Source organism: Molossus molossus, unplaced genomic scaffold (assembly GCF_014108415.1).
Source record: "Molossus molossus isolate mMolMol1 unplaced genomic scaffold, mMolMol1.p scaffold_m16_p_24, whole genome shotgun sequence".
NCBI lineage: Eukaryota > Metazoa > Chordata > Mammalia > Chiroptera > Molossidae > Molossus > Molossus molossus.
In genome coordinates this window covers 633,098-659,047 of record NW_023425360.1, presented here as the reverse complement: position 1 = coordinate 659,047, position 25,950 = coordinate 633,098, and the positions used below count along the sequence as shown (strand labels likewise).

Sequence of the window (25,950 nt, the reverse complement as noted above, 5' to 3'; positions counted from 1 at the left end):
ACAACCACCTGCATATCTAGTGTCGTGAGGGGGTTACCCTACTGGGTTCCTGGAGCCACCTCCACAGTAAGAGGGAACGCAGGGTTTGGGAGCACTGGTCAGGGTGATGTTCTCTGGACAGCTGCTACTAACACCAGAAAGCCCTTGCTCTCCATTAACACACAAGGGCAACTATTTTCAGGATTAGTGGATACAGGGGCAGACATTTCTGTTATAACAACACGGGAATGGCCTAAAGTCCCAGCACCTCTGCTAGTTACAGGAGCGGGAGGAACTCAAGCTCCTCAACAGAGTACATGCTCCCTTTCCTGTACAGGTCCAGATGGACAAAAAGGATGGATTCAGCCTTACGTCATGGAGCCTCCCCTAAATTTGTGGGTAAGGGATCTTCTCTCTCAATGGGGAATGGTTATTCAAACCCAGCCTTCTGGCTAGGGGTCACTGGTAAAATTCCCCTCCTCTTATGGGCCTGGAAAACAACAGAGCCAGTGTGGATTGATCAGTGGCCCTTAAAAGGGGAAAAATTGTTACATGCAAACAGATCAGCGAAGGAGCAATTTGAACAGGTCATGTAGCACCTTCAGTCAGTCCCTGGAACACTCCCGTTTCTGTTATTCCTAGAATAGGTGGTCAGTGGAGATCACTACAGGATTTGAGGGCAATCGATGCTGTTACAGAACCCACAGAAGCATTACAGCCTGGGCCCCCCAATCCTACAATGACTCCTGAGAAATGGCCTGTAACTGTTATAGATCTTAAGGTTATTTTTTCACTATCCCCTTGGTTCTTACAGATAGAGAGAAATTCACCTTTTCTGTTCCCTCCATTAACAATAGTAAACCTATGCAATGGTTTCAATGGAAAGTACTACCCCAAAGAATGATGAATAGTCCGACAATTTGTCAATACACTGTGCATCATGCTATTGAGACAGTAAGGAAACTATCTCCCATTATTTATCTTTACCATTATATGGATGATATTTTATTGGCTGCCTCTACCCTAGAAAAATTGAATCAGGCCTATGTAATGCTTCAGGAGACTTTGAAAGAGGCAGGATTACAAATCACTCCAGACAAGGTACAGCAATTAGAACCTTGGCAATATTTAGGGTGGATATTAGGGGCAAGAATTATTCTCTCCCAGAAACTTACCATTCCAGAAAAAGTAACAACTTTAAATAAATTACAAAAATTACTGAGAGCCATCACTTGGCTTCGACCTATGCTTGGTATCACTACTCAACAGTTAATTCATTTATTTAATATTCTCAAAGGTGACCCAGCACTAAATTCACCTAGAACTCTATCTATAGAGGCGCAACAGGAACTTAAAGTAATAACTTCTCAAATACAAACCCGACAACTCATCGTCGGTCATTGAAAGACCCTATTAGACTATTTGTTTATTCAACTGCGCCATACCCTACAGCATCAATAGGACAATTAACACTTAAAATAAAATATCTTGAATGAATCTTTCTCCCAGCTACCCCATCTAAAACAATAACTCCATTTGTGGAACAGTTAGCAAATCTTACAACCAAAGGTAGAAAAAATCACAAGAACTGACAGGTATGACCATCAGATTCTACATTTACCTCTTACTCAGGAACAATTTACCACTTTGATTTCCCAGGCAATAGACTTTCAAATCCCTCCAGCAGTCTTCACTGGAGAAATTAATTACTCTCTTCCAGCAAAGAAGTTATTGCCAATTAATCCTCAGTTATACCCTAAGTTGGTACAAAACATCAGTAATACCCCATAACCCGGGGCTAGAACTTTATTCATTGTCGGATCAGGTGAATCTCACAAAGCAGCCATAGCCTGCAAAGAAAATGAGAAATGGAGAAATATCAGCAGCCTTGGGCTTGGGTTAATTCAGCGTACTGAATTATGGGCTACCACATTGGCCCTTCAACATTTTACAGAAGAGCCCTTAAATATAGTTAGTGATTTCACAGTATGTAGTTAAAGTGCTACAAAGAATAAAACAAGGCTTGCCCTGGCCGGTTTGGCTCAGCGGTTAGAGCATCAGCCTGCAGTCCAGAGAGACCCGGGTTCGGTTCCCGCTAAGGGCACGTACCTCGGTTGCAGTTTGTCCCCGGCCCTGGTTGGGTAGTGTGGGTGGCAGCCACTCGATGTGTCCCTTTCACATCGATGTTTCTCTCTCTCTTCCTCTCTCTCCCTCCCTCTCTATCTGAATAAAAAATGGAAAATTGTCCTCGGGTGAGGATTAAAAAAAAAAAAAAAAGAATAGAACAAGGCTTTATTAAGCCTTTAACTGATGAACATCTATTAATCTTATTTATGCCTCTGCAAGCTTTAATAGACCAATGGAATCATCCTATTGTTTAACCTACATTCGGCCTCATTCCACGCCCCCCAGACCTCTGACACAAGGAAATCAACAGGCGGATGCCATCGTAGCAACGCTTGCATTTCAGCGAGCGCAGTGTTCACAGGCCTTTTCACCAGAATGCTCGAGCACTCGTGAAAACCTTTCATTTGACCCTCTTGCAAGCTCAAGATATTAATAAGTCCTGCCCAGAGAGCCAACTTTCCGGAGGGACTTCAACATCAGCAGGAGTCAATCCTCGGGGTTTAACCCCTAATGCCTCATGATATAACACATATTCCATCATTTGGTCAATTTCAGTGGGTACGCGTCACTATGGATACCCATTCCAATGTTCTACATGCAACCGCCGCGACCTGGGAAAAAGCCAAAGACGTTAAGGGTCACTGGCTGTCCTGTTTTGCACATATGGGGGTGCCACTGGAAATTAAAACGGAAAACGAGCCAGCCTATACATCTCAAAGCATTAAATTATTTCTCCAACAATGGAGTATTAGCCATAAGACTGGCATCCCCTATAACCCTGTAGGACAAGCTATTGTTGAACATGCTCCTGCTACTTTAAAGTTATTAATTACAAAACAAAAAGGGGAGGTATGGGTGAACCCCCTGTAAATCAGCTTTCTCTGGCAATCTATACCTTAAATGTTTTAAATTGAGATCGTTTTATCACTACAGCTGTGGAGCGATATTTTCAACAAAAGTCTTCTGCCACAGGGCCCAAGCCTTTGGTCCGGCACAGAGACCCACAGCCAGGGCCTGAATGGCGGGGCCCTGCAGAGTTACTGGCTGGGGGGCGGGGTGTGCTTGTGTTTTGTCTCCTACAGGTCCCAGGTGGCTGGCGGCGCAGTGGATAAAACCTTACCATGAACAGGAAGGACCTGCGCTTCAACCTGACTCCTCAGATGGCACAGCTGACCTTGGACACTGATCGTAAAACTCACACTCGGTCCCGGGGCCCCTCTCAAACCCTTTCTAGGGTTACCTGGGGAAGCCTTAAGCAGTTACAGCAATGTTCTGAGGAAATGCTAACTAGAATGGGGGCTTCTCTTACCCCAGAGAATAGTTTTTTTGCTTACTTATCTATAATCTCCACCCAATCTAGAGTAGGTATTTTATGCTGCTTGCCTATATTATTGAGCCCCGCGGCAGCAGAACAACACTTATATTGGACTCATGTTATGGACACCCCTGTAAAGGAGGCCTGTTGGGTGGCTAATAGCATTTATCATTTCAGCCACAGTCATTGCTGCGACTGCAGCTGTTTCAGGCACGGCCTTGACGGAATCAGTCTGAACTGCACATACTGTGGCCGAAGTAATGACCAATGTTACTAAGATATGACTTCCCAGACAGAAGCTGATCGAGGAACTCCGACTCGATTGGATGCCTTAGAGGCAGCTGTATCGTGGCTCGGAGAACGTGAAGAGGCCTTGGCCACTCGCTCTTCATTAAACTGTGACTGGGAACTTACTCATAGTCTGTGTGTAACTGCTTTGCTTTGGAATGTCCCTCCCACAGTTGGACAGCAGTCAGACAGCACTTAGAGGAGCTTTTGCTAGCAACGTTGGAGGGCAAGTAACTAATCTAAAAAAGGCTCTGGAAGCACAGTGAGCAGATATACAACTTGCTCAACAAAATGTTTTCAAGGCTATCTCAGATAATGTCCAATGGCTCAATCCAAAACATTGGTTTGAGGGTTTCAATCTTAGAATCTGGATTTTTACTGCTATGTGTTGTTTTCTTGTTTGTGTTGACCTCATAGTTCTCCGAGGACTCTGGGGAGTGGTGTCCTCTATGCAGAAGATCGGAAAACGAGTGATGATGCTCATGACCACTGCAGCAGCGGTGATCCCACAATTTCAAGAGAACAGAAGGGAGGGAGATGTGGGGATGGGGGGTTGGTGGATGGACGATTTGTAACCTTGTGATATGTATTCTCACAACCTGGCCAGCCTAGGATCAAAGTGTGTGTGTGGATAAGGTTTGCCTGAAGGGTAGGAACGCCACCCTGTCTGAACTGAGTGTGTTGTATATATGTGAATAGATAAGGTTTGCATGACAAAGAGTTGGAAGACCACTCAGCGAGAATAATGGGCCGGAGGCCCAGGTGCGGCTGGGTTTGTTATTTTTTAGCTTTAAAGTCTCCTTCCGCAGTAAAAAGCGAGAGACAAGGCTAGGCTAGGTGCGGTTTGCAGAGATGCCATCTCCAGGAAATAATTTACATAAATCCACTTGTAACCTGGGGGAACCAATCTGCAAATAAATAAATAGGACTGTGTCCAGAGATCTGAAGCATTTGCTCCCTTACAAAGCTCCCTCTCATTCCAACCAGTGTGTGCTTGTAGGTCATTGTGTTGCACCGATCCCGGCAGGCCGAGAGACGGCAATCCTTGGTTGAGGATTAACAAAAAAAAAAAAGAAAAGAAAAGAAAAGAAAAAAGACAAGAAGTTTGAATTGTAGCTTATGATTTAACAGTACAGTCTGACCTCAATCCCAGCTCCGCCACTTGCTGGCTGCTCCCAGACGTACCCTTATTCATAAGGTGCCTCTGTGGGTTGTCGTAGGAATTAAATGCACAGAAAGTGTTGGGGAGGGTGCCTGCCACACCAATCAGCATCCAAGGGCCTGCTGTTACTCTGTGAGCTCATGGTTCTATAAACAAGAGCGACACTGATGTCATCTCTTGAGCACCTGCTGTAGGTCAGGCCCTGCCTCGCTGGATCCTCACAGCCCTCCTCTGAAGGGGGTGTTCTCACCCCATTGTGCAGATAAGTAAACTGAGGCCTAGTGAGGTCATGTGACTTGTCTGAGATTGCCCACTGGTGTGTGGCCGCTGGAGTCTGAGTGGATTGACTGCGCTCTTCCTGAGTATGCTAACAGGCTTTTAAAACTCAGCCCTGCCCCAAACCAAAATGAGATAAAATGTGGAGACGTAAAAACACGTGCTTGCTGGCTTTTGGAGCAGGAAGCTGTGGCCCTCGCTGACCCCCACCAGCCGGAGGAGCCGTTTCCCCCTCCCCTCAACCCGCGGCCTGGAGGAGACTGTGAGGGTAGAGACTGCAGAGCTAATAGTGACGACGCTTTCCCTGATACAGCCTGCAGTTGAAGCTGGAGTATCCAGTGTTCATAAATTCATTTCCCCGTGTGCAGCCAACCAATTAATTTGTCGCCAGGTGAACAGAGCAGGGTGTCCCCTGATGCTGCCGCCTGCTTCGCGAGCCTAGAAAGAGGTCACGGGCCAGGCGTCCGGGCTCTGGTGTATTTAAGGCGCCTGACCCTGTGCCGGCCACCACGAGCTCAGCTCTGAAGTCTGCAGAGGCAAGTTTCCAAGGGATGGACACGGTGCTGGGGAGACTCTAGCTTATCCAGCGGCCCCTACTGACCAGGCCTGTGTCCACCTGCCTGCACCTGTGAGAACAGTCACCCCGGTAGAGACGAGGAGCTGTCCCAGGGCCACACATGTGAGATGAAGCTGGGACTGGACCCTGAGCTCAGAGCAGTAGACAAGCAAGGTGTCGTGTTGGGGAGCAGGCAGCTCTGCCTGGGGGTTGGCTTCTCAGCAGGTGTCGTTAGGCCTCGAAGGACGTGAAAGGAGTTTGCGGGGTGGGGGTGGGGGGAAGAGCCTGTGCAGCTATGTGGATGGCAGAAGCCAACGCCCTGGGGTCAATGAGGAAGCAGGAAGGGGTTCGAGGTGCTTAGCGCCCCCGTCTTTTTGGATGGGCCAGCTGGCTGAGTGTGGGTCTCCCGCAGGGCTGTGAGGCCCAGAGCACCAGCCCTGTGGGTGAGCACCCAGCAGCCTGCAAGCATCTGGCCGGTCAAGGCTCTCCCTGGGGAGTGAGTGCTGACAGGGCCCTGGGAGGGCTCCATCTGAGCCCCCTTTGGTGGGAGATGAGAAGCTGTGGGCACAGGCAGGTGTCATCACGTCCCTGCTCCCTATACGCATGCGCGCACACACACACACACACACACACACACACTGTCTAGGGGCTTGTCTAGCCCCCCAGCTCCTCGGCCCCCGCACCCAGCTGTGTGGGTCCTGGTCCTCACCTTCCTGCTTCCCAGGAGTTCTCCAGCAGAAACTCGGTTGTTTCAAAGGCAGTGAAACCAGGGCTCGTGTGTGCTCACGTGCCCCGGACACCTTGCCCGCCCTGTGGTCGGCAGGGCCTGCAGCGAGCCGGGCCGCAGCCCTGAGGCCCCGCCCCGCGCCCTCACCTTGGTCAGGTGCAGTTTCCCGCCGGAGCCTCGGGTGCAGATGATCAGGTGCTTGGAGAACAGGAAGCACTGTCTCTCACCCTCCTTCTTCAGGGACAGAGAGCCCAGGCGCCCCCTGGTGATCTTGCCCTTTTCGGACATGGGCACCTGGATGAGGGAGCCTGCGGATGGACGGAGGACAGAGACCTGACTGCCCATCTCCGGGCTGAGCCTGCGCGTCTGAGGCTTCTGCCGTCCGGTGTGGGTTGAACTGGGAACCAGGCGACCCCAGTCCTTGGTGACAAACCTGCACATAGGACACATGCTCCAGCCCCCCAGGGCCCGATGGTGGGGACGGGACTGGGGGATGACCAGGGAGGATCCATGTGTGACCCCTTGTCCTCCGGCCAGGGCAGGCCTTGGCAGGCAAGGAGCCCTCACTACCTGAACCCTGCCGTGAGAATGCAGGTTGGGGGGGGGGTCTTGGGGTGGCAGGAGGCTGAACAAGTGGGGGGCTGCTGTGGCCCGGGGGGGATTGACAAGGGCACTTGCTGCCACACAGCCAAGGCAGACGTCACCAGCCAATCAGACTTTGCTGCTGCACCTCTGTCCTCAGCGCGGCGCCAGGGAGCCACTGCCGCAGGGCAGGTGCCTGGGAGGGACCTGTTTGCTGTTCCCGCCCCCAATGCCTGTGCCTGTGAATCCCTACTGACCCTTCGAGACTCGACTCCAGCGCCACCTCCTCCGGAGCCTGCCCTGATTCTCCCTGGTCTTGCTCTGGGCCACTGCTCTGCCTCCTGCCCACACCCGTCCCTGCCTGGAAGCCTGGACTGTGGGGACACTGCCAACCCCAGGAGAGGTCTTTTGGGGGGACACTTCCAGCATGGGTCCAGTGCGGCTCAGGGGAGATGGGGGACAAGCATGGCTGGCTCTGGGCTCTGCAGTTGGCAGGGTGGACCTAGGATGCAGGGCCACACACGGGAGCTTGAGAGACACTCCAGGCTGGAGAGGCCCTTGCTAAGGGTGGAGACCAGAGGCTGGTGGGAGGTGCTGTCAAGCTTTTATCTAGTCAGAGGTCCCAGGGCCCAGCTGAAGGAACTCGGGAGACTGCTCTACAGTAGGGTCATCTCTGTGGTATGCATGCAGACCCTGAGCTTTCCAGAGCCTGGGGCCTGAATGGGGAAACCTTCAACTGCACTGCAGCTTGAACATGCCTGAGTTAGTCAGTCCCTTGGGCACAGAGACCTCTCCCCACCCCTCGCCATAGGGCTGTACCTCTTCACACTGTTCCCAGGTGAGCTGAGGCCAAGGGGGACAGAAACCTTCTTCCCAGAAGAACCACAGTGGTCACAGCCCCCTGAGGGACCAAAGACGATGGACAGAGGACAGAAGGACTGACCCAGGCCAATTTCTCCAGACACTGAAATGCCTGTGGTCACAGGGCCAGTCGGCATCTATCCTCACCCTTTGCTGCTATGCTGTCCCACAAGAGACATGTTCCTGTCCAACAGAATATATGATAGACGGCCAAGGCCGGGGACTCTGCAGTCACCCCAGCAGGTGCAGCAGCCAAACCAGCGGGGGTGCCGAGTGATGCCTGCTTCCCAGTGCCGGGTCTCCCAGTACCTTGTCTCACGAAGGTCTGGCTGGTGTCCAGCAGAATCTCGCAGCCTTCAATGATCATGCGCTCGATGGCCAGGTTCTTCCGGATGTTCTCCGTCTCACTCACTTCGTCGTGCATGATCCTGCGGACACAGAAATGACAGTCAGAGACAGGTGGCCACCACTCAGAGAGGAAATCTTGGAAGAAAGCTGGGCCCCCAGGACTCTCAGTGGGGCCCCTGACCAAGGGTCGAGAGCAGGAATGTACTGAGTGTGCTGGACACAGAAAGGTATCTCATTTTATCTTTCTGACAGCCCAAGGAGGCGGGTGCTTTTATTTCAGAGAAAAGGGAATGGAGGTTAACAGCTGAAAAAAGCAGGTTTCTGTGATTTAAAAGTCTAAGACGACAGTAACATTGAGAGGAAGATGGGGGTACAGGAGATGTCCTTAGTTCATCAACCTGTCTCTCATCCAACCACCAGCCCTATCCATCCACAGAAGAAACCAACTTTATTTCTACTCCAGGGCCTATGCACTTCCTGTTTAGTGCCCCTGAACGCTTGGCAATGCAGCTGGCTCAGGGAACACTGACTTCAGTTATTTCTGTGAATTCTGGCATGCCTGAGAGAGAAATAGAACACTGCTTGCCCCTGATCTGAGAACACCAACAACTGTCCCTATCTGTCCCTGTTCTGATGGCTGAAACACCACTCATGTCCACAAGGTGGCACCTTTGACCTGCTTTTTAGCGAATACTGTCTGTGGGTAAGAGGACAAGAGTTGTCAACTTTGCTAAGAGCCTTGATGGGTTTCTAGGACTTCAGGAAAGTAGTGGGTAGTATATGAGGGAGGGTAGTGGAAAAACACTCCACCTACTCCAGCTCAGGGTCTTTGCCCTTGCTGTTTTTTTCCTCCCAGAAAGCTCTTACACAGCTGTTTATTATTGAGGGTGGAATTGTTTATATTCCAAGGACCTGGCTGGAAAAAATTTCAGCCTATTTCTCCTCAGGGCATTTGTACTTGTGGTTTTATCCTCCTGAATTCTCTTACAGGGCTGATTTTTACATCCTGGCTCTGGATTGGTTTATTGTCAGAGAACCTGACAGAGCAGCTAGCTCAGGGAAAAGAAGTTTGGTTAGTTTTGTAGGTTCTGGAAAGATTGGGAGGAAAGCTTGACATCGGTACTTCCTAATTAGAGATACAGACAACTGTCCCTGTTTTTTGCTGTTGCCTGCAATACCACTCATGTCCACAGGATGGCAGCATTTATATTTGAAACATTTTTTAGCTACTTGCCATACCACTCTTGTCCACAGGATGGCAGCATTTATATGTGAAACATTTAATTTTAGCTACCTGCCATACCATTCTTGTCCACAGGATGGCAGCATTTACTTTAGAAAAATTTCTTTGCTGCTGCCTGCAATACCACTCATGTCCACAGAATAGCAGAATTAACAGTTTTCTAATTTTTTTGTGTGTTTACAGATGTCCCTCCTTCCCTCCCCCCCCCATTGACAGGCAACATTTATGTTTGAAAAAATATTTTCTGCTGTCTGCAATACCACTCGTATCCACAGGATGGCAGCACTTAAACATTTCTTTGCAGCTTCCTACAGTATCACTCGTGTCCATAGGTTGGTAGCTTTTAAAATTTTTTCTCCTGCCTGCAATACCAGTCGTGTCCACGGGATGGCAGCATTAAAAAAATTCTGCTCCCTGCAATATCGGTTGTGTCCACAAGGTGGCAGTATTTTTCAAATTCTGCTTCTTGCAACACCAGCCATGTCCACAGGGTGGCAACATTTTTTTTAAAAATCTGCTTCCTGCAATAGTGGTCGTGTCCACACTACGGGAGTATTTTTTAAAATTCTGCTTCCTGTAATACTGGTCGTGTCCACAGGGTGGCAGTATTTTAAAAATTGTGCTTCCTGCAATACCAGTCGTGTCCACAGGGTGGCAGTACTTTAAAAAATTCTGCTGTCTGCCATACCGGTCGTGTCTACAGGGTGGAAGCATTTAAAAAATTGTTTTCTGCAATACCAGCCGTGTCCACAGGGTGGCAGCACTTACTTTTTTCTTGATTTTTTTTTTTCTTTCTTGTTGAAAGTATTACAGATGTCCCTTATTTTTCCCCCATTGACAGGCAGCATTTGCATGAAAACATTTTTTTTCTGCCGCCAGCAATATCATTCGTGTCCACATGGTGGCAGCATTTTTGAAAAAATTTCCTTCTGCCTGTAATATCTGTCGTGTCCACAGGATGACAGCATTTTTGAAAATCTTCCTCCTGCTTGCAATACCAGTCGTGTCCACAGAATGGCAGCATTTTTTTAAAAAATTCTGCTTCCTGTCCTGGCTTGTTTGGCTCAGTGGTTGGAGCGTTGGCCTGAGGACCAGAGAGTCCTGGGTTTGGTTCCCGCTAGGGGCATGTACCAAAAGCAAAACAAAATAAAACAAAAATTTCTGCTTCTTGCAATACCACTCGTGTCCACAGAAGGGCAGCATTTACTTTTTATTGAAATTTTTCTTGTTTAAAATATTACAGATGTCCCTTTTTTTTACCCCCATTGACAGGCAGCTTTTATATTTAAAAATATTTTCTGTTGCCTGCAATACCACTCATATCCACAGGATGGCAGCATTTACTTTTTATTGAATTTTTTCTTGTTTAAAATATTACAGATGTCCCTTTTTTTTACCCCCATTGACAGGCAGCTTTTATATTTAAAAATATTTTCTGTTGCCTGCAATACCACTCATATCCACAGGATGGAAGCATTTTTGAAAAATTTTCTCCTGCCTCTAATACCAGTCATGTTCATATGACGGCAGCATTAAAAAAAAAAACTCTGCTGCCTGAAATATTACTCCTGTTCACAGGATGATAGCATAAAAAAATTTTTTTTTCATTTATTGATTTTAGAGGGAGAGGAAGAGAAAGATGGAAACTTCATCAACAAGAGAGAACTTTTTTCTAATCCTCACTAGAGGACAGTTTTGCATTTATCTTCAGATAGAGTGGGAGGAAGGGGGGAGAGAGAGAGAAAGAAACATCAATGTGAAAGAGACACGCCCAGTGGTTGCCACCCACACGACCCCAAACAGGGCCAGTGACAAATTGAAACCGAGGTACATGCCCTTTATCAGGAACCAAACCTGGGACGTTCCGGTCCGCAGGCCGACGCTCTAACCGCTGAGCCAAACTGGCCAGGGCCAGCCAGTGATTTCTTGGTGCATGGGTCGATGTTTAACCATTGAGCCACACCAGCCAGGCATGATGGCAGCTTTTTTGAAAAAAATTTTTCTGCTGCCTGCAATATCACTCATGTCCACAGGATGGCAGCATTTACTTTCTTGTTGAAAATGTTAGCGATGTCCCTCTATTTCCCTATTGACAGGCAGCATTTACGTACTTGGAAAAAAATTTTCTGCTGCTTGTAATACCACTCATGTCCACGGGATGGCAGCATTTACTTACTTTTGGGGAAAAAAAAAACCAATTCCGTCCGTGAACCTAGATGGACAAGATAGTTGCCAAATTTGCTTGGAAAGTTTTTTGTTTTGAAGAAGTCTTCAGAAAATAATTTGTCATTTTTGAGTGAGGGTCTTAAGAAGTTTCCTGCCAACTCTTTCTCAGAGCCTTTGTACTTGTTTTATTCCCAGTAACTCTCTTGTACGTTGGTTTTTCAAAATCGTGGCTCTACACTGGCTTGTTGTGGGAGCACCTGGCAAAGCAGCTAGTTCGGTAAGTCTGACTCCAGCTAACTTGTGGGTTCTGGCAAGTTTGGCAAGAAAGCTTGACAGAGCTCCTTCGGAATCTGAGCTGCAGACAAGCGTCCCTTTGTTTCGCTTCTGCTGCCTGCAATACCACTCGTTCCCACAGGGCGGCAGCATTTACTTGCTTTTTAAAAAAACAGCCTTGGATCAGGCAAAAGGACCAGTGTGCGGTCTGTGTTGCTGTGAACCTTGATTGGTTGGTTTCCAGGCGTCTGCCCAAGTGGTCTGTTATTTTCCTAGTGGGTGTGTGAAAAATAGTGGGCCTTCTTCTCAGGGCCTTGGTAGTTGCTGTTTCATATCCCTGAACTCACTGATAAGACTTAAAAAAAAATCCTGGCTCTGGATTTGCTTATTGTCAGAGGACCTGGCAATGCAGCTGTCGCAGGGAAGACCGGCTTCAATGTCTGCAGATTTTGACAAGTTTGGAAGGAAAGCTTGACGCAGCTACTTCCTAACCTGGGATACAAACAACCGTCCCTTTTGTGTCAGGTCTGTCGACTACAGCACCATTCATGTCCACCAGGTGGCACCACTTACCTGTGCTTTAAAAATACTGTGCTTGGGAAAATGCACAGCTGGGTTGTCGACTTTGCTAAGAGCCTGCGTGCGTTTCAAGGAGTCTCAGGAAAGTAGTGGGTCATCTGTGTGTGTGTTGGGGGGGGATCTCAAAAATGCCCTACCTTCTGCTTGGGCCCTTTGCAGCTGCTGTTCCCTCTCCCTGAATGCTCTTCATGTGGCTCTTTCCTTAATACTTTTTCTGAAATGGCTTATTTTTGGAGGACCCGGCCGTGCAGCTGGCTCAGCGGCCTGTTGGCCCTGGCACGTCTGGGAGGGCGCTCTTAGCCCCTAATCTGAGAACAGACAGCTGTCCAGTTGGTGCCAGTTGTACCGGCCGCAATACCACGCATGTCCACAGCGTGGCGCCATTTACTTGCTTAAAAAATATGTCCCTAGGAGGGGCTTTGCTAAGAATATGGATGGATTTTTCAGGAGTCTGAGGAAAGTAGTGGGTCAGCTTTTGGGGGGATAGATCACTAAATATTGTTTGCTGAGACCTGAAATTCCGTCAGGAATGAGGGGCTGGTCACTGTGTGGCTCCCAAGGTTCTCTCCCAGACACCCCGCACTCAGACCCCACAGCACCCTGCAGACACGGGTGCCCCAGGTCCGTGACTGCTGGACTCAGCCTGACGCTGGTCCTCAGTTTCCTGAGAATGTTGGGGTGAGGACGGACAGCTGTGTAATTCACGCACTGAGGTTTGCATGGCCCAGGACAGTTGAAAAGGGTTGTGATCACTGTGGCCGCTGTCATGGTTCGTAACTGTTCACAGAACAGGGTGTTTCTGGTTCCAGACTGAGGCCTTGAGGTGGGGTCCCCGCCACAGCCTTGGTTCCCTTCCCTTCCGGCTGGGCTCTGACAGAGCCGGGCCTCGGCCCGTCCTGGGAAGGTGTCGGTGAGGGAGGCACCTCCAGGGAGTGAGTTCCTGGGGTGGGGTTTCTCTCTAGAGGTGACCAAAGGCAGCCAGCCCCTTTCTCTGGGTCTGGTTTGGGTGGACGAGTGTCGGGGCGGCCCCCACGGGGTGCCGGGGCGTGGGGAGTAGGTTGAATCTGCAGCTCGCCCGGGGGCTCTGTTTCCGAGCCCTGGGGCTTGTGGGTGACAAAACTGGGTGACCAGTGAGTTAGGAGATGGGTTTTGGGGGGAGCAGGGGTCCAAGGCCAGCCCAGGAGAATTCTGAGCACAGCACCGAGCACTGCTTGTCTGAGCGCCTCCTGCAGGTTGGGGGCTTTTCTCTGCCCCCCCCAGCCCCCAGGAGGGTGAGAGGAGAATGAGGGGTGTTTTCATGGAAACAGGAAACCCTGCTTTGTGCTGGGTTCAGGGCCAGGTGCAGGCGGAGGGGGTGGGGGACAGTCGGAGAGCAGGTTGCACACCGGGACCCTTGGGGACCAGGGACAGAGGTCTCAGGCCACATAACTTGGCACCAGGTGCCACATGCACCTCCGCTGGGACAGGTGTCCGTCAGGGACAAGGTACCCCCATGGGAGGGTGTGATTTGGTATCTGGGTCCTGTGAGTCCTGGGGACCCTGGTCTGCCGTCACCGGTCTCCCTGACTCCACTCGGGGCCTTGCACTGCCCTGGTCCAGCCCGGCGCCCCCTCCGCCCATCTGGGAGCCGGGCCTGCTGGCTGCCCCTCGCTGGCTCCAGAAGCTGTCGAGGGTCCTGAGGGGTCGGCAGGGCTCCAGCAGGACCGGGCGCTGGGCTGACCCTCCTTGGTCTCCGAGCACACGGCCCCCTCTTCTGTCGGCCTCCAGGTGAGCAGCCCCCACCCGGGCTTCCCACCTCGCTTCTGCCTGAACTATTCCCTCTGCCCCTCGGTGGCCTCACCACGTGACTCAAGATGCTGTCCCAACTGATAACCGAAATGTCCCTCCCCCTAAACTCCAGATGGAAGCACCTTGGCCAAGTCCCCTCCTCCCAGTAACACTCCCAAGATGCAGGAAGGCCCCCCCTCACACTCCTCACCTCACTCTTCTCATCTTGGTCACCCCACCCCGACTCGTCTTGTGCGTCTCCTCACATCTAACACATCAGAAACTCCATCTTCCAATGTGCCCTGAATCTGCACCTCTTCCTCACCCCCACCAGCTCCACTGGTGCAGGCCGGCGGGTGTGCTGTGGCCTCCCCCCTGGCCGCCCTGGTCCCCCCTTCTGCCCTGCAGAGAAGGCTCCGCTCCCCCAGACTTCAGGGACTGGGCGTAGGCGGCAAGGGGCTGGGGCTTGTCCACCACAGACACTGTGCTGGCTGGAGCCTGGGCACCTGAAGGCTCCCACCCCAGATGCCCCCGGGGCGCCGTAGCCTCAGGTTTGACGGGACTCAGAGGACAGGCAGCCGGCAGGGTCCTGTCCTGGGAGCGGGGCCCTGCCTTCACCCCACGGGCACCGCTCTGGTGCACTCGGCTCTGTACCCCCAGCGTCCTACCCTGAGCACACGGATTCCCAGCCGGCTCAGCACCCCGGGCGCCCCCACCCAGGCCTGCCGCAGGGCCGCTCACCTGGACAGCTCCTCCAGCTTGGACTTGGCGTAGTCCAGGCTGTTCCGCTCCACGTGCTCGTGCGGGGTGTGGGCCAGGAGCTCGTGTAGGGTCAGGATGTACCGCGGGATCTGCGGGGGCGGGCACGGGGCAGAGGGCCGGAGGGACAGAGGGCGTTGGGAAGGGGTCCCTCGGCTCTGAGGACACGTGCAGGAGGCCGGGCCACGGGCACCGGGATCAGGAGAGGCAGGGCCAGGGGCGCCCCGTCTCCCCACGCCCGCTGTCCCGGCAGGGGGCCCGAGGGGCGGGGCGGCCCGCAGGTCCCTCCCCCGCGCACCTGGAACATGGGGTAGGTGAGGAACGTCTCCAGGGTGCGCTCCTCGCAGTCGGGCTTGGCCTCGTAGTGCTTCAGCAGCTTGTCGAAGTCGCGGTTCTGCTTGCAGTGCGCCAGGATCTGCAGGCTGTACTGGTGGTTGCGCACGAACTCCTGGTAGATGTTCAGCATGGGCAGCAGGATGTCGAACAGGTCGGCTGCAAGGACGGGCGGTCAGCGGGCGCGCCCAGGCCCCGCCCTGCGGGCCCCGCCTCTGAGGGGACTCTGGCTGGGAGGTGGCCCCGGACGTTGAGAGCTGGGGCCCCTCTGGTCGGACACGCGTCCTGCTGTGGCGGCACCCCTCCCCCTTCAGCACCCACACACTGTCCCCAGCTGTGGGGGTGCTGGTGGCCAGTGGCTCTCAGCTGCGCCTCCCAAGCCAGGAACTGCTGCAGGAGTCACAGCCCCCCCAAGGGTGGGTCCAGATGGGGGTGTAAAGGCCAGGCCGGGCCTCACTCAGGGGCATCCTCAAAGGGCCACCCAGCTCCCCTGCTTCCGTGAGGCTGGCTAAGGACCTGGTTGTACCTGCACCGAAGCCTCGTTCCCCTCCACCGGCTCCCAACTGCATGATGCTGAGGGCTCCCCAACAGGCCCCCCTCCCAGCCTCCCACCAGTGACAGCAACCCATCTGAGGTCACAGGTGAGTCAGTAGGTAGCCTGGAACCAGGTCTCCTGACACCTCCATTCTAGGTCTCCCCACCCTGTGACACAGCCTCTTGGGTCTCTGTCCCCAATCTGCCCCCACCCATGTATCCTTGAACCCCCAGCCCTCTGGACGGGGTGCTCCTGGGCACCGGAGCATCTCACAACCCTCAGCAAGTGTGAGAAACACAGGCTGTCAAAACACCCGCAGCAAGACTCGGATTCTGTGTTCAGTATGTTTGCGATTATGCAAAATGGGGGGTGGGGGGGAACAACCAAAAAAACCCTGAGATCTACACATGGAGAAAAATTGGAAGAAAACACCCAACTGCTTACAGTGGTATCTTTGGGTGGCAGGACTGTGGTTGATATTTTTAAACGTTTTCTACTTTTTTGGATTCTCAAACGGGTGCATATATATTATTTTAAAAAGGGAAAAACAGATAAAGAACTAAAAATATATCGCTTCCTCCTAGAAACAGTGCTTCTGCCAACTTTCTTCCCTCCTGGGCTCCCTCTGGGGCTTCTGCGGGCTTCTAAGGGGCCACCCTTTTCCCCTCTGGAAGGGTGAGGTGCCCCCAGCCGAGAGGGTGGCCTTGGAGTGGGACCCCGCCGGTGGGGGGCAGGAGGGCTGGGACTCACCCAGGACCAGAGTGGGCCAGCTGGAGATGCGGGCCTTCAGGCCCTGGTAGAAGATCTGGTGGAGGAACATGATGGTCTCGCTGGAAGAGAAAGTCGGGGTGAGGTGGGGCCAGGAAGCGCCTGCCCCTGGGGCGCCCTCCCCCAGGGCACCCAGCTCTGGGCCCGAGAGACCCCAGCTTCAAACTCCTTTCTCAAGTGAGACCCGCCGTGACCCTTCAGCAGGACGGCCTGTGTCATTTCGGGGCCCCGAGCAGGACAAAGAGGCGAGACCCCGCTGCAAGGGACCAGCTTTCTGAGGTGACGGCAGAGCCCTGGGTCACCTGCCCAGGAGGGAGTCCCCACAGGCTCCCGGAGGGACCAGGCGGTGGGGGCAGAACGGCTGTCAGGCAGCGTGCGAAGCCTCCGTTTCAAGTAGAAGCTGAGAGCGTCTCACCTGTAACCCTGTTTCTCCGAATTCCCATCGTTACCCACTGATAAGGAAACACGGTCTCAGTTTGGTTGGATTCGCTTGGGGAAAAATCATGGTGGGTGGGTGGGTGGGTAGGTTGGATATTCTTCCTGTGGTCGGCCACGTGAAGTTCGACTTTTCGGAATCGGCTAGTCGAGTCCACTTATTATTTTTCCCTCACGAATTTGAAACAGCTCATGTCATCGGTCCAGACACATGCCGTGGCCGCTCATGCTCAGCTCTTGGCCCAGCGGAGTGTGTGTTTGGAGTTTGGGGCCGTTTTTCCATCTCCTTCCTGCTGTGTGCTTGGGGTACCCTGTTCCACCCCTGGGTGGCACACACAGACTGGCCTCTAATTGTTTCATTTCACCAGCAAAAGCTTAACTAGCGGTTACTTGGGTGTGTAACGTGAACAGGCATGCAACGTGACCCTTGCCAGCTGGGATGGCCGACGGCCCGGTGCCGTTCGTCACGTGCGCCACCGTCTCTCGGCTTTGTGAGGCCGTCTTTTGTATGACTGTCTCTGGACTGTTTCATTTTGATGTAATATTGATCTACTTCATTACTCTTCATATACTTATGAAGCTTTACATTTTAATTATAAGTAGGGAACATTTCTCTCGTTCTCTTTCCAGAGTAAATACTCGTTAGTATTTATTCCTTCACTTGAACTGTAAAATCATTTTGTGGGGCTGCCCTTGATTGGAATGATATTAAATGTAGATCATGTTTGGGGAGGGAATGACCTCTCTGGGACATGGGGTCTTCCCATCCAGGAGACTGGCCTGCTGTCTGTTTTTGTACGGCCTATAAACTTAGGAGAATTTTTACATTTTATTTAATATGTTTTTCTTTAATTATTGATTTTTTAGAGACAGAGAAAGGGAGAGAGATAGAAACGTCGATGTGAGAGAGAAACATCGATCGGCTGCCTCCTGCACGACCCCTGCTGGGGATCAAGCTCACAACCCAGGCATGTGCCCTGACCGGGAATTGAACCGGGACCTCTCAGTCCATGGGACGTAGCTCAATCCACTGCGCCACACCGGCTGGGTGAATTTTACATTTTTAAATGGTTGGGGGAAAAAAATCAAAGGACTGTCTCATAATCTGTGAACATGATGTGAAATTCACATTTTCGTATCTGTGAGTGGACTTGGGTCACAGCCTCGCCCGTCTGCTTATGGATTGTGTCTGCTTAGTTTTTTTTTAAATTTATTGATTAGACAGAGAGAGAGAACCATTGACTTGTTCCACTTATTTACACCTTCACTGGTTGGTTGTTGTATGTGCCCTGACCAGTGATCGAACCCACAACCTTGGCATATGGGGACAACGCTCCACCCCACAGAGCCACCGGCCAGGGTTGACTAGTTAGTTTTGACAGAGTCCGTCTGGCCCGCGAGGTCTAACGTGCTGACCGCCTGGCCCTGCGGAGACGTTGGCGGGTCCCCGGGTGGTGCTGTGTGATGGTGCAGCCGTCCTCTGTGGACTGTGTCCGTCCCCAGCACGGTTATGGTCCAGAGGGGCCCAGACACTCATGGTGGTGCCTGCTGCTACCAAAGGGACCAGGAGCGAACAAGCAGGGGACGTGCTCTGGTGGCCGCAGGTGGCATGGGGTGGCCAGGGACATGACCTCCGAGGACAGGCGCGGAGAGAGCAGGAGATGGATGTCGGAAGGAGAGGGGTGTGGGAGGAGCTTCCCAGGGAGAAGCAGCGACATTCCCAGGACACACTGGGAGGGGCTCACCTTCCCGGTTCCCTTCCTGAGCCCAGAAAGGGGCGTGACCTGCCCACGGCCAGTGCAAGGTGGACAGGGCAGCGCCCAACCCCTGGTCTCCCGCCCCACCCTCTGCCCGGAGCCCTCTGGGTATCAATGCCAGCCCTCCTGACTCCCAGCCCAGGCAGGTGTGACCGGGGGCTGCGGGCACGCTCCCCGCTGGGCCTCATTCTCCTGCACCCAGGGCTCAGGTGGCCACTACCAGTCAGACACCACCCATCTGTGCCGGGGGAGGCCTGTCACGATGGGGCGGCGCCGAGGCTCCCTGCACTGTCCCTGGGTCCAGCTGGTCCACCTCCGTGAGCGCGTCCCCTTGGCTGAACAACCCTCCCCAGCTCCGCAACATCCCCGAGGACTCTGCCAACCTGGAGACAGGCCTCTCTCTCCAAGGGCCCCTTTTAGTGACCGAATCACCAACTTAGCACGAGGTCTGGGGGAAGCTGTGTGCGGAAAGGGGGCTGGCAGCCTGTGCCCTGGGCGGTTCACACCTGGTCCTGCCTGTCGCGGTGGGAACGGGGCGCAGTTTGCTTTCTGTAGCTTGGGTACAACCCTGGACACCTTGGCCTCTTGGGTGGAGTCGCCCTGAGAGGGCCTGTCCCGGGCCTGCCGACTGTTCAGCGCATCCCTGCCTCCACCGCCCAGATGCCAACAGCCACCCGCAGCCCCCGGGAGCCCAGCGCGTTCTGACAAGCGAAAGCTCTCCAAACATTGACCACATCCCGGGGCAGCCCGGCCGCGCTCAGAACCAGCACTTAGATGTGCACCGTGTGGGCCCCCTTTGCCCCTGCACCCCACGTTGTTGGGGGCGTGGCTTCTCCCCCCGCCCCCAGCTGGGCAGGAACCAGCGGGGGCTCAGCGGGGCTCACCTGTTGAGGAAGATGCTGCTGACGTCGTCATGCGTGATGGGGGGCTTCTTGGAGCTGGCGGCCATGCGCAGGGGGCGCAGGAAGTTGTTGACCAGGATGTGCAGCTGCTGCACGTACTCGGCCTCGGCCTCCAGCATGCTGAACACCACCTGGTTCCTCTTGCGCATGCTCTCGGCGTGCGGCGAGCGGGTGTAGTCCTGGATCACACTCTTCCACTTGCGGCGGCACAGCCAGCCCCGCAGGAAGCTCTGCACCTGTGCGGACAGGCCGGGCGCGTGGTCGCTGCGCGTCCCTCAGGGACGACGGGCGCGACGCTGCTGGGCTCCGGGGTGGGGCGCGCTGGCTCAGCCGCTGACCTCCCTGCACCTGCACCCGCCCTCCGCCGTGGACAGGACCCCTGGCCCCCATGGAAACATTCTCTGGAGGAGGACAGTGTGGCCCCTTAACGGGAGGTGGCTGAGGACAGAGGCCACCAGGCTGTGCTGGGCACGGCTCACACCTCGCAGCCTGAGAGCCGAGGCTCCGTGAGGCTGGTCTGGGGAGAGGGCGAGTATCCAGCCGAACAGAAGGTGGCACATCAGTTCCTCTCCGGCCTCAGACTCCTCAGCGCCTCTGAGACCCGGTGCTGGGGCGCCCCTCCTGCCTCCCCAGGGAGCTCAGAGCACTCTGGTGGCAGGAACCTGGGGAAGGCCTCGGTTCACACAGCGAATTGTTCTAAGGCACACACTTCAACCAAGGTGCCACCAAGCTCCCTGCCATCCCCGAACAGGGGGCACCCAGGACACCCGGGGCCAGGGTGCAGGGTGGTGCTTGGATGGGAGGCTGGGGACTCAGGGGTCCCCCTGGGCAGGTTACACCTGTCAACTGGAGAGTAGAGGCCGGGACTGGGCCCTGCCAGCTCTCTGAGGACCAGAGGGGACATCGGGGGGAGGGCAGTGGGTTCAGCTGATGCTTACCAAAAGCTTCCAACCTGAATGGTTCTCAAAACGGCCGGAAGCCCAGTGGGGCCAAAGCCAAGGAGGACGGCCAGGGAGTCCCTGCCCTGTGGGGCCTGGCAGGTCACAGCCGCTCGAAGGCGGTTGGCTGGGGACCGAGGTGGCCACACCTCCACGCCTGTCCTGTGTGTGGGAGGTGGGCCTGGGGCTGAGGGACCTGCCTTTCCAGGACGTGGGCTCTGGAGCTTGGCGGCCAGGGTCTGACTGTCCAACACTGAGTGTGACCTGAGCGAGTCCCTGCACCTGTCTGTGCCTCTGTTCCCTTGTGGGAGATGCAGATAATAAAACCTCCGCGGGTTTGCCGCTAGGAGCGAGCTCATCGGCCAGAAAGCTCCCGGAATAATGTCCGGCACGTGAAAAGTACTGAATGAGCGGCAGCGATTTCTACTTCTGAGACCAGAAGTGAGGATTGTTATGTGACATGTGGAGCCCGTGCAACCCTGGCGACAATGAGAGAGCAAAAGGAAAGCAGCCTGTGGGTGCAGAGCCCCCGCGCCCTGGCCTGTGGTCCCCTTGCTCACTGTGTAGGTGGGGTTCTCGGGTTGCACTTGCTCTTTTTAGGGTGAGTCAGGCTCCCTGCTTCAGGTCTGACAAGCTGCGGCCACAAACTGGGCCCTTCCTCCACACCCCGCGGGGTGGCCCCGGGTGCTGGCTGTGGGTTGGATCCCTGGTCCCTTCTGACATGTCTGTCCCCTGGACTCTGACAGGGCAAAGCCACTGGGAGCGACAGTGGGGTCTTCTTGAGGCCGGATTCCCGGGCCGGGGTCCGCCGGGGACGGGAGGGCAGCTGTGTGGACATGTCTGCTGATAGGAGGGAGTGACCTCGGCGTGGTGGCCTGGGGGCTCTGGTCAGGCTGCCTGGTGTTGTGAGGAAGGCTCTCGGCTGCGTGTCCCACGCCCTGGGTTCCTGTCCTTTCTTTCCTGGAGCCTCCGTTTTCTCAGAATAAAATGGACTGAGCCACCCTCCTCACAGGGACGACCAGAGAGACGTCTCCACAGGGCGCTGTTCAGGGGTCGGGGGCTGCTGGTTCTGTCTCCGGAGCCGAGGCGAGGGGGATGCCCCGGGGCAGGGGCACAGGAGGCTCTCTGCAGAGGGCTGGGGGTGCAGCCCAGAGGGATGGTACCCACCTTCTTGATTTTCTTGATGTCACTGTCCTCATCGTTGGGGGTGACGGTCTGGGTGGACTGGATTCGCTCATTGTCCTTGAGCAGGGATGCGATCTGCAACAGAAACACAAGTCAGCATCCCAGAGGATGGCCGGCCGGCAGGCACCGCAGGGTCCGCAGGCGCCCTGTGACCTCTTCTCTGAGGGCCAACAGCACCGGGGCTGAGGTCCCTTGTTCTGTGGGAGGTGGTTGAGCAGATGTCTGAGTGAGCAGGGGGGGGGGGACCTGTCCCCTGGGTGCAGGCAGCGAGGCTCCCAGTGACCTTGGGCTCTGCTCTCTGCAGCCTGAATCTGATCTGTTCCCTACCCCCAGCCATCGCTCCCGGGTGTCTCTTGTTGTAAGACAGTGACACGAAGCTCATCTTTCAGCCAGTTGTAAGCGCACAGTTCAGTGGCATTAAGTACATTCATGGCCCGTGCGGCCACCCCTACCACTGATCTCTGGAGCATCTCACCTTCCCGAAGTGAACCTCTAACCCTGCTGCACACCAGCTCCCCTCCCTCTGCCAGCCCCTGGCAACCACCCTTCTACCCTCGGTCTCTGTGCACTTGGCCCTTCCGGGCTCCCCCTCAAAGTGGATCCGTCTGTGGTCCTGGCTTGATTCCCTCAGCGCCACGTCCTCAGGGTCCACCCGGGTTGTAGAAGTGTCAGAACGCCCTTCCTCCTTACGGCTGAGCAACCCTCCCTTGTCTGCACAGAACACATGTTGCTATCCGTTCACCTCTGATGGACGCGTGGGGGCCCCTTTGTTTTCCTAACCAACCCCACTGGCAGCCCAGTGGCTGCGAGAGAAGGCAGGTGGCCGGGCGGAGTCCTGTGGGCATGGCTGTCCCTGCCCTGGGCGGGCCGGACGTGCTTCTCTGACCGAGAGCTCTGAGGGCCACAGCCTGGGAACTGCTGGCCCAGAAGATGTGTCAACCTGGGAACGAACGTCTAAGAACCTAAACACCTCCATCTGCCTCTTTGGGGATCAAAGACATGGGCACAGCTGGGGCCTGGGACACCTCCCGTGGACAGGCCAGAGCCTTCTACCCTCAGTCTGCATGTCTTTGCCGGGCGCCCTTCACCGGGGCTGCCTTGAGCTGTGGACCCCTCTTCAGACGTTCAGGTGCCGGCATCGCCCACCGACTCTCCAGCCCCGTGGGGAGGACCGAGACCCTGCGTTCCTTCCTGTGCTCCCACGCCGGGCACAGGCTGGGCACTCAACGCATCCTGATGGCCCCATTAATTCATGAATGAAAAAAACAAAACAAAACCCACCCAGAGCAACAAAATCCTCAGCCACAGAAAAACACCACAGTCACTCGGCCACATACAACTAAATGTAGCTGCCCAGGCCCTGGCCGGGTAGCTCACTTGGTTGGAGCATCGTGCTGGTATGCCAAGGTTGAGGGCTCCATCCGTGCTCAGGGCACATACAGGGGTCACCAATGCATGCACAAGTAAGTGGAACACCAATCGATGTCTCTCTCACTCTGTCTCTCTCTCTCTCTCTCTCTAAAAAAAAAAAAAATTAATAGCCATAGACCAAGGGGTCTTGGGTTCAATTCCCAGTCAAGGGCATGTACCTGGGTTGCAGGTTCCACCCGGGCCCTGGTTGGGGTCCTGCAGGAGGCAACCAATCAATGTGCCTCTCTCTCCCTTCCACTCTATCTAAAAATCAATGGAAAAATATCCTTGGGTGAGGATGAGAAACAAAAACAAACAAAAAGTCAATAAATAATTTAAAAAAAACTAAAGGTAGCATCTCAGGGGAACTGCAGACGCTGCCGCGACGCCGGCTCCCTCTTCAGGCCACTCGCCGAACTGCAGAACGAATGGCCTCACCGCTGAGCGGAAGCCCTTGGAAAGCGAAACGGAACAGTTCTGGCTCTCGCTCCAGTTGCTAAAATTACCTGGCGGTGCGTGAAGAGTGGCTGAAAATATCTGGCTGGGAAATAGTCAGCGCCGACAGGGGAGCTGCTGCTCTGCTCTCCCCAGCCCCCACCTTTTTATTCAATTCTCTGAGAACATTTGCACATTGAAATAAAAGCTGCGTCTTTGACCTGCTCAGGGCGAAGGGACTCACACGCACACCCGTGCACGTGCTCCCGGAAGCCCGGAGACTCACACGCCCTCAGCACCCTCGGCCTTGGCCTGACCCTGTCACCCCCAGGCCAGTCTGCTTGCTTCACGAGTTCTCAGCTTTGCACCTTTAGCTGGGTGGCGTGTGTGTGCATCTGTGTATAAAATTGGTGGTGCTCCTCTCTGGGAGAGGCCTTCCAGACAGCTGCTCCGCGAGGGCCAGGGCAGAAAATAGATGCACTTCGGCCAGGTGCTCTGCCACCTGCTCGGGCTGCACCAGCAGCTTTGGAGCCTTGTTTGAGCCTCAGGCCAGGTAGGCAGAGCTGTGGGCCTGGCCACCCACAGGGCCCTGGGCCACGGCCCGGTGCAGCCAGGAGCCCCCGTGAGCTCCCAGAGGCTGCCTTTCTCCAACCCTGGCAGGCCCCAGCTGGGGTGGGTTGGCTTTGGACCCTGGCTGGCTTGCTTGACATCTAGGAGCTGCTCAGTTGACCCTTGTCCATTGTGGCCGTGTGGAGTTGGGACTTTGGCTCACAGCCCGACTCACTGGCTAGCATCCCGTCTGGCTGCCCAGCCTGGAGTCTCAGCCGTCCACTTGCCACTCGAAGACTGGCTTTCTTGGCCCTCACTTGTCATGCCCCTTGGAGCATGGTGCACCTGCCCCTGCCCCACCCCAGTGCCCTCTCTGGAGACGGTTCCTTTGGTGCAGAACACGTTTCTTCGGTGCGGTAATTGATGGTGGAATTAATCCAGGTTTTTTCCGCCAATGTTTTGCACAAGATCTCAGTATTTCTTGCTTTTCAACCAGCTGCCACATAACTCGGTTCTCTCTCCCCCATCTCAATTCCTAGGAGACGTCCACCTTGACCTCCCTTTGTGCTAACCCGTCAGCATGTCCTGGGCACCATCCTGGTACAGGTAAGACAGGGTTGGGGGTGGAGAAGTCAGAAGGGTCCCTGGAGGAGCGCTCAGCCTCAGACGGGGTTGGACATCCACAGAGGCAGCTTGTAATCCAACGAGGTAAGGACAAAACAGAGATGTGCACCTACTGCAGTGGGAGGTCTCACCACAGAAATGAAAAGGGCTTTCCAGAAGAGGTTTTGCAGGACTGATAGGAGCCCAACAGGTGGCTATGGCACAGAAGGAATTTGAGCAGAAGGAATGGTGTGAACCTTCCTATCTCACCCATTGTGAGCCACCAAAGGCTGAAGACATAGCTTGCAGATTCTTGAAAACATTGGCTCTTTACAGCTGGTGTGAGCAGCTCCGGCATGTCACCGGGTGGAGGGCGAGGGGCCTGGTAGAGAAAGAAGTTCTGAATGAAACCCGACAGAAGGGGAGTGTGTGGAGAGGTCGGTGAGGGAACCTTGTTGTGGGAAAGGCGACTCGAGGTGGGATGTCTTCTCTTCGCTTCTGCCGTGTTCTCTTTCCGCCCGGAGACCTCTGATGTGTCCAAACCTCCTGGACCGTCTGTTCTGTACACCGGCCTGTGTCAGGGGCTTGGGGATGGATGGAGGGGCTGCGGCAGGTCATCTTCAGGGCTCTAGGATTCTCAGCCTCCTCAGGGGGCAGGATTGTTTCCCAGGCCCTGTAACTCAGGCGTGGCCATGTGACTCGCTTGTCCCATGAGAAGTGAGCAGGGGTGTCTCGTTCCTGTCCCCTGGCGGGATGGCAGAGCCCCGCAGCCTGTGCCCCTGACTCCCAGTGAGGACGCCTCGTGACCGAGAGAGCGGCCTATGCTGTTCTAAGCCGCGAGGACACTGGGGTCGTTTGTGGCAGCATCAGCATAACCCAGCTGGTCCTGACAGGTGCATGTTGACCCCTTCCCTGGGGTAAAGCAGGAAGACTGAATGGACACAGCCACTGTGGGGAGACACGGGACCAGCTGGGGAGCAGAGCCCCCGGGAATCCTCTGGAGGAGTGGGGGGCGTCTGAGGGAAGGTGAACCCGGAGAGCCTGGAGCACCTGGGGAACAGCCATTCCCTAACGTGCAGCCTTCAATCAGCC

At 54.5% G+C, this 25,950-nt stretch overlaps 1 protein-coding gene across 1 annotated transcript in view; it reads right to left on the bottom strand.

The window, feature by feature from the left end:
- Positions 1 to 25,950, bottom strand: part of RASGRF1 (Ras protein specific guanine nucleotide releasing factor 1) — a 63,589-nt gene that overhangs the window by 22,396 nt on the left and 15,243 nt on the right. Inside the window, exons 4-10 of the mRNA XM_036277945.1 lie at positions 21,844 to 21,936; positions 19,721 to 19,974; positions 16,627 to 16,706; positions 15,307 to 15,500; positions 14,991 to 15,100; positions 8,183 to 8,301; positions 6,578 to 6,738 (exon numbers count right to left, since the gene is read on the bottom strand). Coding sequence (XP_036133838.1) covers positions 6,578 to 6,738; positions 8,183 to 8,301; positions 14,991 to 15,100; positions 15,307 to 15,500; positions 16,627 to 16,706; positions 19,721 to 19,974; positions 21,844 to 21,936 — 1,011 coding nt within the window. The remainder of the gene's footprint in view (positions 1 to 6,577; positions 6,739 to 8,182; positions 8,302 to 14,990; positions 15,101 to 15,306; positions 15,501 to 16,626; positions 16,707 to 19,720; positions 19,975 to 21,843; positions 21,937 to 25,950) is intronic.